Source organism: Octodon degus, unplaced genomic scaffold, assembly GCF_000260255.1.
Source record: "Octodon degus isolate 3935 unplaced genomic scaffold, OctDeg1.0 scaffold00025, whole genome shotgun sequence".
In the NCBI taxonomy this organism is placed as follows: domain Eukaryota; kingdom Metazoa; phylum Chordata; class Mammalia; order Rodentia; family Octodontidae; genus Octodon; species Octodon degus.
In genome coordinates this window covers 8,175,913-8,188,775 of record NW_004524601.1, presented here as the reverse complement: position 1 = coordinate 8,188,775, position 12,863 = coordinate 8,175,913, and the positions used below count along the sequence as shown (strand labels likewise).

At 41.5% G+C, this 12,863-nt stretch overlaps 1 protein-coding gene across 1 annotated transcript in view; it reads right to left on the bottom strand.

Annotated features, from left to right (window-relative positions):
* The window catches only part of Tmeff2 (transmembrane protein with EGF like and two follistatin like domains 2), a 251,043-nt gene that overhangs the window by 233,136 nt on the left and 5,044 nt on the right, over positions 1-12,863 (bottom strand). Inside the window, exons 3-4 of the mRNA XM_004628614.2 lie at positions 6,947-7,076; positions 1,193-1,219 (exon numbers count right to left, since the gene is read on the bottom strand). Coding sequence (XP_004628671.1) covers positions 1,193-1,219; positions 6,947-7,076 — 157 coding nt within the window. The remainder of the gene's footprint in view (positions 1-1,192; positions 1,220-6,946; positions 7,077-12,863) is intronic.

Below are 12,863 nucleotides of genomic sequence, written 5' to 3'. Positions count from 1 at the left end.
AAAACCGCTAAGGACAACTTCTTGAGACTATCGCGGTAACAGACCAGGGGAGGGGCCAGCTCACTGTCCTGTGGCGCTAGCCACACACTGAGTGGTGGCCAGAGCCATGTGACGCGGGCACCCTTCCATCCTTGAGTTCTACCTCCAGGAAAACTCCTCGGTCCAGCAGGGAGCGCCGGGAAGATGCCTAGCCACGCTTTCTCCCATTAGTTTAGGTTGTTAGTTACATGCGGCAGCTAGACATATTCAGGCTGCGGAAACCAGGCTGGATGTGCAGCCAGGGTCTGTGCTTCCCGGACCCAGACTCTTCTTTCAATCACCTTTCATCAAGGTCTTTATTTGAAACTAAAGTTAAGGTAGACTCCTAAACTTAATCATTTCCTATGACGCAAGAAGTCCTTGAGAGAATGTTTTGTTTTGATTGGATCTTTTTTTTAGTCTTTAAATGACATCTAAGCTTTTGTTTTTGTTTTGCTTTGTGTGTACAGAAGTGAAATTGTTTGGATTTCATTTGGAAAAGGACTGGAACGTTTATAATAAAGCTTAATCTATAAATAAAATCTTTATTTGAGTGTAAGTATATCAGATAAAACTTAGAGGGTCTGTCTTTTTCTTACCTACTACCTTAAATAAAACTAAATAAAGAGAACGTGGTATTTCAGGAAGTAACTACATATTAATTCAATCAAGGAAGCAAAGATAATCTGATTTCATTGGCTTAAGTTTTATCTTCTTTAGTGTCTCTTAAGAACGACAGCTCCTTTAGTTTAAATTATAAATTTGATAGTAAGACTTCATCTACTTAATAGCTCATGTTATTACCTATTAATTGAGGGCCATACTATACATTTGAAAACCAAATATTTGTATGATTTTCTCATGAATTCTTTCTGTCCTGCTAGAGATACCTGGTAGCTTCTGTTAGGATGTCTTGATATTTGACACATGTGTCTCAAAGGTACCACATACAAACAAGCCGATGAGGAAGGTGAACTAGACACGGATGATGGGCTGGTTCCTGACCGGAGCCAGCAATGTGCATATGTACTTAATCAAGCACAGGGTTCTTGACACTTCTACTACTCCTACAATATAAACTGTGACTTGTCTTAGACATCTGTGATGAGAAATATACCGGTGAGTATCACTAGTAATACCCAAGTCTTCAGATAGAGAAAAAGCCAATTCCTACCTCCATCTCCAGATCCTGATCCTGCATCTGAAAGGAAGAGAAGAAAAAAAAAAACAAAAAACAGAATTTGTACATAGTTGACAACCATATTAAAATAGGAGTCTTTAAAGCACAAGTTTACTTTCCTAATTTAAGACTATGCTATAGTTGTTTATGAAATTTATTAATACTTAATCTGATAAAGTATGGCCACATTAATTAGTTCAACTTATTTTCCATTTACACAATGCATAAAATAAGTTCTCTGTCAGTATTATTTGTATAATCTTTACCGGGAATGTATTATCAACTTTAGGAAAACTCCTAAAATTGACTGCCCCAAACCCCTCAATTTAGAACTAGAATTTAGATGCTCTAGCCAAACAAAAGTAGAGGTGCTTAGAACAATCAGCATTTTATAAATTAAACAATCTAATGCACACAGCAAAGAAACTCATAATTATTTATGTTACTACAAACTGATAGAAACAAAAAAGAAAACTTACAATTAGATCTTTAGATAATTGGTAATATGTTTAGACATACCACAATTTTTTATAACTCATATAAAATGAAGTTTTTCTTTCTGCAATGAAAGAAAGGGAGGCAGAATCCTTGCCTTCATATTAAAACCTGAATATGTGCTGGGGGCCTGGCAGGACCACCTCCCTGGTTCCTCCTTCTCCACCTGCACCTTGCCATTCCTTCTGTACAGTGATGATTGCTCAACATAATCACAACAGGAAACTGCCTACTTGATTTTTTGTGTTTTTATTTTTTAGTACAGGGTCTACAGGGTTTCACTACATAGATTGGACTCATAGTGATCCTCCTGCTTTCAGCCTCCCAAGTGTTGGGATTACAGGTGTGCACCACCACGCCTACCCTCAATTGCTATCTCAGCGGGCCCTGGGGGCGGTGACAGCACAGCAGGCCTGGGGATTGAACCCCTGGCCCCTGTGTCTGCCTAAGGAAGTGTTTTAATCCACTGACCTATTTGGCCAGCCCTGGAAACTGCCTACTACTGGGAACTCAGTTCCAGGATCCACGCAGCTCCTGTTGTAGTCAGGACCACCACTCAGTTCCCATCGCTTCTGTCTGTCAACATGGGCGTCCTCCACCCTCTGTCTCCCTGCCTTTTGAGTGGATTCATCAGGTTAACGCTGGGAAATGACACTGATGCTAAAATTCCCTCTCTGCGGTGCCACTGTCCCACACTGCAGTCTCCAACAGGGCTTAACGCTTAGGTCAGATATCACTTCCGTGAATTTGCATTTGATGTTTTAGTCCAATCAAAAGAAAGTACTGCTTTTTTTCCCTATCTCCAGGACACTAGCAAGGAACCTACAGTGGTGATGCTTGGAATCCCAGCACAATGGGAGGCTGAGGCAAGAGGATCACAGGTTTGCGCTCAGCTGGGGTAGCTCAGCAAGTCAGCAAAACCCTATCTCCAAAAACAACCAAAGTCTGGGGATGCAGCTCCAGGATTCAACTCCAGTGCCACACAGACACACAGACACACAGACACACAGACACACAGACACACACACACACACACACACACACACACACACTGCACAGAATGTGGCTTGGTGGATGGAAATTCAAATACAGCAAACCCCAAATGTAAGTGAAAAAGAAACAACAGAAAAATGCAGCAGTGGAGAAGCGGGAGGCAGAGAGGGGGAATGGATGCGGCAGGGGATCTGATCAGATGGGGAACGTACCCATGCCGAGAGAGGTGTAACTATTATATGCCACAAACATAGGCTCAAAGAGTAAAGAAAACTCTCCAGAAGGCTGTCACAGCGGGAGGAATGCGCGCCGCTCTGCCCACCCGCCTCCTGCGGCACTGCTGCTCCCAGGAAGGGGCAGCGGCTGACCTGTTGGTCCTGGAGGCAGCCACAGGCTCTAGCACTGTGCTATGTCCGCATGTCAGTGCACTAACTGGCAACTGACGTTAGTGGGCACTGCAACGAGCTGTAACAGCTTGTCTTTAAAAGCAATAAAGTGGCAAAATCATTTATAATAAAAAAAAAATTCTTAGTAAACATATAACCAAACAAGGATTTTAGTCACATGATTTGAAAGTTCAACAACAAGAAAGAGAGACATTTCAGGAATAAAAGGCTATTCTTTCTGACTGGCATGATACTTGTCAATGATAGCATCTTTCTTTTGAACAGGACAATCTTGAATAATCAATATTTGCTAAGCTTCCCCTTATAGTATATTTTCCAAGATAAAATTATAATTGTCTTTATTCAAATTAAATTGAAAGCTTCAGTAGTATTTGTATCCATCAGGGACTAAATCATAGATTGTACCATTGTGGAGTTAATCTGTCCTACCTTAATTTAGTTGAATATCTTTAATCTCCTTCTGATTTGCTATAAAGTCATAAACTCAGGGACAATGGAATGGCCTCCTCTGGCACTTGTACACACGAGGAGGCTATGCAAAAGCTTCACAGTTGCAAGCTCCAGACCCTGCTCTACAGAGGACATAATAAATGCTACGTAGCTTTCCTAGACCTGGTCTTCTTCTGCTTAATGAGTATAGGAAAGTCATTCACATTAGGCTGGCTATTTTGAGGTCTGCAGTACAATGGTTTATTTTAAATGTGTATGAATTGTTTGGAACAGAATAATTACAATATTGAGCAAACAAATCTACTCATCAATTGGTTTTCTAATAAATATGTATGGCTGAGGAAAATCAGGAAAAAAAGTAATAGTATTTTGGTTTGTATTTTCCTCGGGTCTCTAAAAATTCAAGAGGCATGGTTCTGGGCTGGAGTGAGGGCACAGGCACAAGACTCTAATCCCAGTACTCTGGGAGGCAGAAGCAGGCAGATCACAATTTCAAGCCCAGCCTGGCTAACATAGCAACTCAAGGAGACCCTGTTTCAAAGTATAAAGGAGGCTGAGCCCGGAAGGCAGCTCCGACAGAAGGCCTTGTGTTCCACCCGGAGCCACCAACAGGGAGTGGGTAAGGTGCTGAGGATGACCAGTGTTCACCTTGACCCAAATTAATGAAATAGAAAAAAAAAAAAAAAAAAAAAACAGAGTGGGCAAAACGTTTGGAGAAATGATCCCCTGAGATCCTGGCTTCATTATGAAATAGATATTAAAAAACCCCTCATGTTTTCTCGATTACAAGGCGAGCCAGCTTGGTCAACAGAGATAACCAGCTAGTAGGAACAGACACAGCAAAGAAAGTCATGATGCTGCCGGGCTTGAATTTGGGTTCACAGAGATATACCTCACATAAGGAAAGAAGTTAAACTGACACTGAGGTAGTTGAGGACACTGTCCAAAAAGAAACTATTTTCTGGACGAAAAGAAATACATATTTTTAAGTTCAATGAATACAACAAATATAAATTATAGCTTCTATGGGTTTATTTCTACAAATTACAATTTACCACCTCCAGCTAGTGTCAAACAGCAATAAAAAAGAAGAAAAAAAGTGAGATGCCTTCTTAGATTACAAGGCAGAAGCACAATTTATTTGCAGTCATTCCTAGTTATCAAAATGATCTTGGGCCAGTGATAGCTCAGCAGACTAAGTGGCCTGCTTTGGAAAGTGCACAGACCAGGGTTCCATCCCCATTCCCGCCTGCTGCACAGACCCCGCCCCCAGATACACTGAGCTGGACAATGAGCCCGGGCGTGGAGGCACTCCTGTAATCCCAGTGCTGGGGAGGCTGAAAACAGGAGTATCACTATGAGTCCGAGCTGCATAGTGAGACCCTGTACCAAATACATAAGTAAAAAAATAAAATTAAATAAAACTTCAAAATGATTTTGGTCTTTATATGGTCAGATGGATCCAAAAGCTCTTTAGAAGAACCACTCAGTGGAAGGGACTCTCCGCAAAACTGGCTCTCTAAGCTGTCCTATGCACATCAAAGTGTGTAAATGAGCAAAGGGCAGCTTACTCTGCAGTGACAAAACTCCCCGCTTAGCTAAGAGCTGATTTTCGTAGTACAACCAGCACACTAGGGACTAGAAGGAAAGAAACGTGAATGAATCAGGAGACTGTGGCTGCACAGCTGATGGGAACGCAGAGGCTGGCCAGGAAGAAGCAGGGGTTTCTGCTACCAAATGTCATTTGGCATCACTGTAACTCCAGATCAGTCTGTTGTAGCTACCATTCACTGGGCCTCAAGAAGAAAGGCTGCTGTCCTTGAGCCCGTGGAAGCTAATCCTTTCTGAAACACTCTGGCATCTGCCTACAAGCTTCCTGGCATTTGGGCAACAAAGTTCTATTTTTTTTCCTGTTCCATTTATTGTACAGGATCATTTTTCATTTTTTGTTCCTTTGGTACAGCTGACTGACTTTTCATAATTAGTTTGCCTCTTGTCTTTCTTCGGTCTCCCATCCCTGTGCAAGCAGCTTGCTGTCCCTTCATCCCTGCCAAGAATGCCTGTCCAACACCTCTGCTCTGCTGTCACGCTGCTCCTGACTTCTCACCCAAAGCCCTCAGCTGTGACCAGTCCGCCCTCAAGGAAGAAGCACTTGAAGCTCTGTTCCAGCCTGCTTTATAAGCCTTTTCTAGAAAGGGCGGTCCCATCCTGAGGCAAGAAGTCATTGAGGAGAGAAGAGTACTTAACCAAAACCAGAACCCCTAGATCACTTGTGTATAAGAAATGACACCAATTCTTATCTGTTTAATTTTTAGTAGCATTGGAAGTCATCAGTACTTTGTTTTTTTAATCAGTACTTCTTAAGATATTACTAATCACTAGCAATCAGTGGACATGATAATCTTTTTAAGGAAGAGGAAACCCTTCTCCTTGCTGGATTTCCACCCTGCCTCAGGCATGAAGCCCATAACTATCATTCCGATGTCCTGAGGTAGGAATAACTGTTTAATTAAGAAGGGTTATGGAATAAAATACTTTTCCTGCTACTACACTTTGCTTCTAGCTTTGAAAGAAGTTTATGTTTTGTATCATTATTATTTTTTCTGAACATAAATGCATTACTGAATGCTTACTCGCCCTTCAGGATGAGTATCAGGAGACATGGAAGTTTCTTTAATTTAAATGATGTAGATAGCTCAGTCTTCACCAGAAGAATGAAAGCACTGCTTTCTGGAGCTGTACTCCTCTTATCCCCCTGCCCTGTAATGCTGTCAAGGTCTGATAACTAATACACAGAAGGGAATCTGGAGGCAATGGCAAGGAAGTCACTTTCTTCCCAGGTTTCTTTGCGGCATTCTTGGTACAACCAAGTAAGAATGTTTTGTTGAATCTCGAGTCAGCTGTGTCAGAAGGGCTGAACTTGGGCCTACGTTACGTCTCCCACCAGAACACTCCAATGCAGTCAGTAAACAGTAAGCAGACCATTCTGCAGAATTACGGGTGCTATAGGTCTTAACTTTAGAACTCAAATTTGCTAAGCTGGTCTCAAACAGATAATTCTAGTTTTCCAAACCAAACATGCAAAACAAAAACTTTATCCTTCCATACACAGATTTCTTTATATAGGTATCTGGCTGGACCACTAAGCGTTATGGTCAGTGTTTGATCTATTCAATTATACCTTATTCAATTATCTGTACTTTATTAAATAATACATGTATTTAAATCAACCAATGTCTTTAAGATCCACTTGCTCTTTCTCCCCACAACTGATTTCAAATATAACCAGGAACAAGGCCAATTCATGCCTCACACAAGAGGACAAGAGGCCTGTTCAGGCACACATAGAGTCAACTATCTGTCTGGAGATAACACAACAGGAACTTGAGTTTGGGGTTCATACCTGTGGCGCATGACCCTTCGGCCGCCACGAGGATCTCGCTCTGCTGTTTGCATGCCGCCTGTCGCAGGTAGCACTCGTTCTGGTAGCTCTCGCCATTGGAGCCGCACACAGGTACATAGTCACTGTTGCACTGGGAACAAACACACGGCCATGAGCCTGTGGTTAGACTGCAGCCTGCGTTCCTCTGGTACCCTGAACATAAATAACCACTTACAAAACCCCACGTGTCCCCACTGTCAGTGATCCCCACAGGATCCTGGAAGCCCTTAGCCACATGCTCGAAAGATACCCATGGGCCAGCGAGATAGCTCAGCAAACTAAAAGCCTGCTTTGGCAAGTACAGGGACCAAGGTTTGATCCCTGGTCCTGCGTGCTGTGCTGGCCCCGCCCCGTGACACACAGAGCTGGCGACCAAGTCTGAGTGTGGTGGCACATGCCTGCAACCCCAGTGGTGGAGAGGCTGAAAATTTCAAGTCCAAGCTGCATAGTGAAACTCTGTCCCAAATATATAAATGAAAAAAGAAAAAAGAAAGATACCCAAAGGCGGCATCCAGTCAGCCAACTGGTCATTTGATTTAGAGGAGGGAACAAACAAACAGGACCTGAATTAACTGCTGATTCCAACAGTGACTGCAGAAGGAGGAGGCAGAAGACGCAGCAGCAAAGAATCAAGACTCTCTAAGATTGCTTTTCTGCACTACAACCCAACTGACTCGTGGAGAAAACTTAAACCACGCTGTAACATTCAATCTGTTCAAAACAAAGCAATTATCTGCATTTGGAGCGAAATGCTTACCAAGATGCAAAGAATCCAGTTACTGCTTGATTTTTTTTTCCTACTGACTTTTGGATTTTATACATCTTTGGCTATACAGATAAGATACATATATTTACTAACTCATATTACGAGTCTTTAAAGCAGTGGAATTTGATGGTGATACCATCTAGAATCAAGATCGCATGATACAGAGAAAAAAAATTAAACGGCTATGGAAGTACAGGTAAACACCACTGGCTGCTCCAAAGTCTGACTGTCCATACGCATTTCAGAAGGAGAGAAGTTCATTTTTAAAAACAATACCATTATAAAAGTACACATTTTTGCAATGGAAATGAAGCAACCTAGTGGGCATAGTCATCACAGGATAATCACACCCTAAGGCATTCGAGATACTTGGCTGTGTCCCACACCTGCTAATTACAACAAGGAGGTGATTATCCATGATTACTACTACTGATGCACTTCATTGTTTAATTATAACAAATGTAATGATTAAGATGATTTTTTTTATAAATGTTTACTTATGCCAGAAACTAAGGAACATCTCTCATTCAGATACATGTGCAAATGCTCTGGTTTCAATGTTAAGTAAAACAGTTGGACTGTTGATTCTCAATAAGTTGATGATACATACAGAAACACAATGACTTCATGGGCGGCTATGGAAGTTTAACTGCTATGATAATAAACCTAAAACTATCACAAGTATACCTCTAGTCAATGATTTGTGCAAAAGGAAAAATAAACACTGAATCTGATTGTTAAATATGTAAGATAAATGTTTATGCTAATTTCTGATAATACATACATGATAATGTATATACTTCCTTTTAACCAACCATTTAATTCTTGCTTTCTGACTTTGTACAATAGCTCCGTCATTCTGACAAATTCACAAATGGGGTAAGCCAAGGTTTTCTGAAATAAGTCTTATGACTCTTTCTATTAATTGGTGAATAAAGTAAGTATTACATGCTACTAATTTTGATCTACTCCTCCTTAAACTATCAATTCAAACAATATCACACCCAAATTATGACGCTACTAATTGCTAGTAGGATGAGCAATTATTTCACAACCTTCTTCATCCTTATTTCATACAATTCACAATCCAGACATTCTGAAAGTCCTCTAGGTAACAATTCTTTTCCACAGGTAGATAAATGGTTTCTAGACTCAGACTATTTGTATGATATATTTTAAAAATTGACTTGAGTGGAAATTTTTGCTAAGCTTTCACTAGTCTTGAACTCAAGCAATTCATTTCTAAGCAGGTAACACCTTATTAAGGAGAAATATATACATGTATAATTTAATTCTATGTATATAATAATATACTATATTATATAATTGTATGTGTTTAATTGTATATTTTTAAATCTGTATACATACATCTGCTTCCATCTGAAATCTGGCCTGCAGCTAGGCTACTATCGAGGGAGGAGGCACAGCCAAGCATCAGTGAATGCTTCACTGTTCTCCGAGCAGCACTGGCCAGAGAGGGAATCAATGGGGCTGGTGTTCCTATGAGGCTCAGGGCCAGCGAGGCCACTGGGTGTGTGGCTAAGTGCCTGCTAGAGGCGCTGTGCTCAGGACCTGGGACAGGAGACTGCAGGTAGGGCTCATAGGCTCATAAACAATGAAAGGAGCTCTGGAGAACACAGGAGAGATCGGGAAGAAGAAAGGGCCGGCACTCCATGGGCAACAGACCTGCTAACTCCTGCAGGGGCACATGGGAGACAAAAGCAGCATGGGCGGTAGGAGGAGCTAACTCCTCCAGCTGTGGTTCCAGCACCCTTGCCACCATGGGGACTATCTCTGAACCTCTGGATTTAACTCTGGTTACCATACTTCATGAACAGAGTTTTGGGCCCACTCTCTTCTGCTCACTCCCTAAAATTTCTCTCCTCATCCCTCTGCAGATCACGCAGGCATTCAGTCAGGGGCCTGGGAGTGGGGAGTGGGAAGTATTTATTATCTCTGTCAAGTGCTATTACACAATGCTGATAGGCATCTTAAAATATCAAGTAAACTGATAGAGCGCTCATGTGTTGCTTCCGAAGAGCGCAGGGAGCCAAGCGCGAACAGAGCTAACGTGGAGCTGCCAAGGCCCAGGCACAGCCAAAGGGGGATTTGCGTGGAGCTGCGAGCAGCTGAACAGTAGACCATCCGCGATGCTTCTGGCCCTAGCACCACGACCCGCTCGACTAGCATGAACAATCCAAGAAAGAAAACTCTCCAGACCTTCGAAGCTCAAGAGCAGGAATCCTGTCCTGGGGCCTTCAGTCTCCTTCTTTGTTGTAGAACCTTTTGCACGTAACTCAATGATTAAATACTTAACAACTTTGTGGCTTAACTTCTCCATTTGAAATAGTTAACTGGGATATATTTGGGGAGATTTAAGAAGTTGGTTATTAAAATATGAGATAGTATGGCAAATCGTCTATAAAACATAAACCATTTGCCCCCCGACATGTATTTTAACCAGCAAAGTTAACACGTAACAATGCCGACATATGGCATTTCTAGAATTAGAAAACAAAGGAAAGCAGTAATACCCTCTGCGTGAAAACAGGCTCACCACTGCACAGAAACACGCCAAATTGCTGGAAATAGTTTTCAAGGGTAATCATGACATTGCTGTTTCTGATGAAGGGACAACTTCAGATGCTAAATGACTTACTAAAGGCCCCATAATTGGCTGGTAAAAGATAAAACAAGACTCATGAGCAGATGGCGAAGTCCATGAATGTATGCGCTGTACAAACTTTCTCTCAGAAGAAAAAGGGATTCTATTTTTCTTAAGATGTTTTTAAAAATCTTAAGTTTATTTTCCAAATATGTGTTTTTCAATTAAATGATTCTGACTCCAAAATTTTCTCAGGGCTTAAGAAATCAGCTATATACTACAATAGTGGATTCAACAACTTGATACATCAGAATATATGGAATTCAGTTTTGCTATGAATGAATAATGCGGGAAGCTTTTCCTATCACTTATTGCTTGTTTGGTTAGTAAGGTCAATTTTCGGGCCAGCCAGATAGCTCAGTGGACTAAAGTGCCTGTTTAGGCAGAGCGCAGAGCCTGGGGTTCGATCCCCTGCACCACAAGCCTTGCCAGCCCTGCCCTCAGGGCACGCACCTGTAATCCCAGAGCTTGGGAGGCTGAGAACAGGAGGATTACCAGGAGTCCGATCTACATAGTAAGACCTTGTAGACTGTGTACTAGATACAATTTTTTTAAAAAATTACGGTTTTTTTTAAGCTGATGTTTCAGCATCTAGAAGCTACGTATGACTTGTGTTTTACATGCTGTCTACACCTTCCAGACTCTGGCATGTAGAGAGTGCTCAGCAGATGTTAAGTGAATTCTGTTATATTCCCAGTTGTCAAAGGCTTAGGAAGAATTGTTGGGGATGTGGCATATTTCTCTTCCAAAAAATAAAAAAGATAAAAATCTTGCACATGTTGCAGTTGTCTGACCACTCATGCGGACTTTCGCTTTTGTGACTGCAATGTCTTCCACACAGGCTGCGGCAGTTTTCTCACTAAGGTGAAAGGGATTCTCTCTGGCTTCCCTAGCTGGGTCACCGAAAGATCCACCCGGCTCCATGTCTCTCTCTGGGTACTCGCCACTGACATGCAGCCATGAGCTATGCAGAAGGGCCTATTATCCCAGATAGAGCAATGAACAAGAAGAACGAAGGTCCGCAGCTGGGGGTCAGGCATGAGTCAGAAGCCCGAGAGGCATGGAGCACCAACCTGAGTGGGTGCTCTTACCCCTAACCTAAAGAAAAGACTCTGGGGAGGAGCTGATCCCGACGAGCCTTGTCCAAGCTGCGGATTCATGAGTAAAAGAGATGCTCATGGTCTTGAACTGCTGAATTCTGGGCAACTTTTCCTGCAGCCCTAGCAACCAGGCCATCTGCAGATCTACAGGATGGCTTACTAAATGAAAATAATTCTGGAATCAGATAATACATGTAAAGCATTCAGGCTTCATGATGTTTTTAAATCATTAAGAGATTACTGATTATTGTATACCAGCACTAAGAATGACTCTGTTTCTCTTCCACCCTCTTCTTTCCTTTTCTCCCTTCCTGTTTTCCTTTCATGCATCCATTTATCATCTATCTACTTCTTCTAAACATCCATCCTCACGTACAGTGTAAGAATGCTGAGCACACCAGTTGGTAGGAAGGCAGGAAGGTGGGATCCGGGAGACCACCGGGCGTTCTCCAGTTCATGCTATCACCTAAGAATGAGCTGTAGAAGGGGATAAACCTTGTCTAAAAATATTGGGAGAAGCAATGTTTCAGATTTTGGATTTTTGGCGATTTTGAAACGGTCGCACAGACTTTATACCTGAGGACCCCTAACCTAAAAATCTAAATGGTAAAGTGTTGAAAATCCAAAACTTTTTGAGCGTCGTGCTGAATTTTATATCACTGTGCAATGTGAATTTGCAGATTAGGGATGGTCAACTTGTTTTGATTTGGATAGTAACAGTTACCTACAACAAACTGGCATTCTTGTTGTATTGTTGTTGTGTTATTATCAAATTTACTCTCATGTAGAATATTTTGAGAAAACATGGTTAATGGCAAAAGACCTAGAGACGAATACGAACCTTATCACTTAATGGTAAATTACTTGTATTTACAGGCCTTAACTGCTTCATCTGTTCACAGAAGAGAAAATAATTGTCCAATTGCAAGAAATATGACAATATGCTTTAAAAGGAGAATGGTTTACTGAAACTTATCTAAAGAAGTGAAAATTGATTCACGTTAGAGCTTCAACCATGATCCAGATTAGAAGACACAGATTATACACATATGTGCCCATTGCTCTTCCAAAATTGCTTCTCAGCCAGAAAGACCAAGTGTGCATTCCACTCTGAATGGAAGAACTCTTACAGTACAGGAGAAACACAAGTTTGGAATTGTACATAAAACAGTAACTTTTCTGGCTCAATAGTACCCCCAGAACAGACCAAACCAAACCAAAAGAACTCAACCAAAATTCATGTACAAGTATCAGTAACAGACTGAATCAAGGTATTTTTAGATTAAAATATCCTATGGGTGATTCTTCTTACATGTGTACTATATTTTTCTCAAATTTCAACTATAT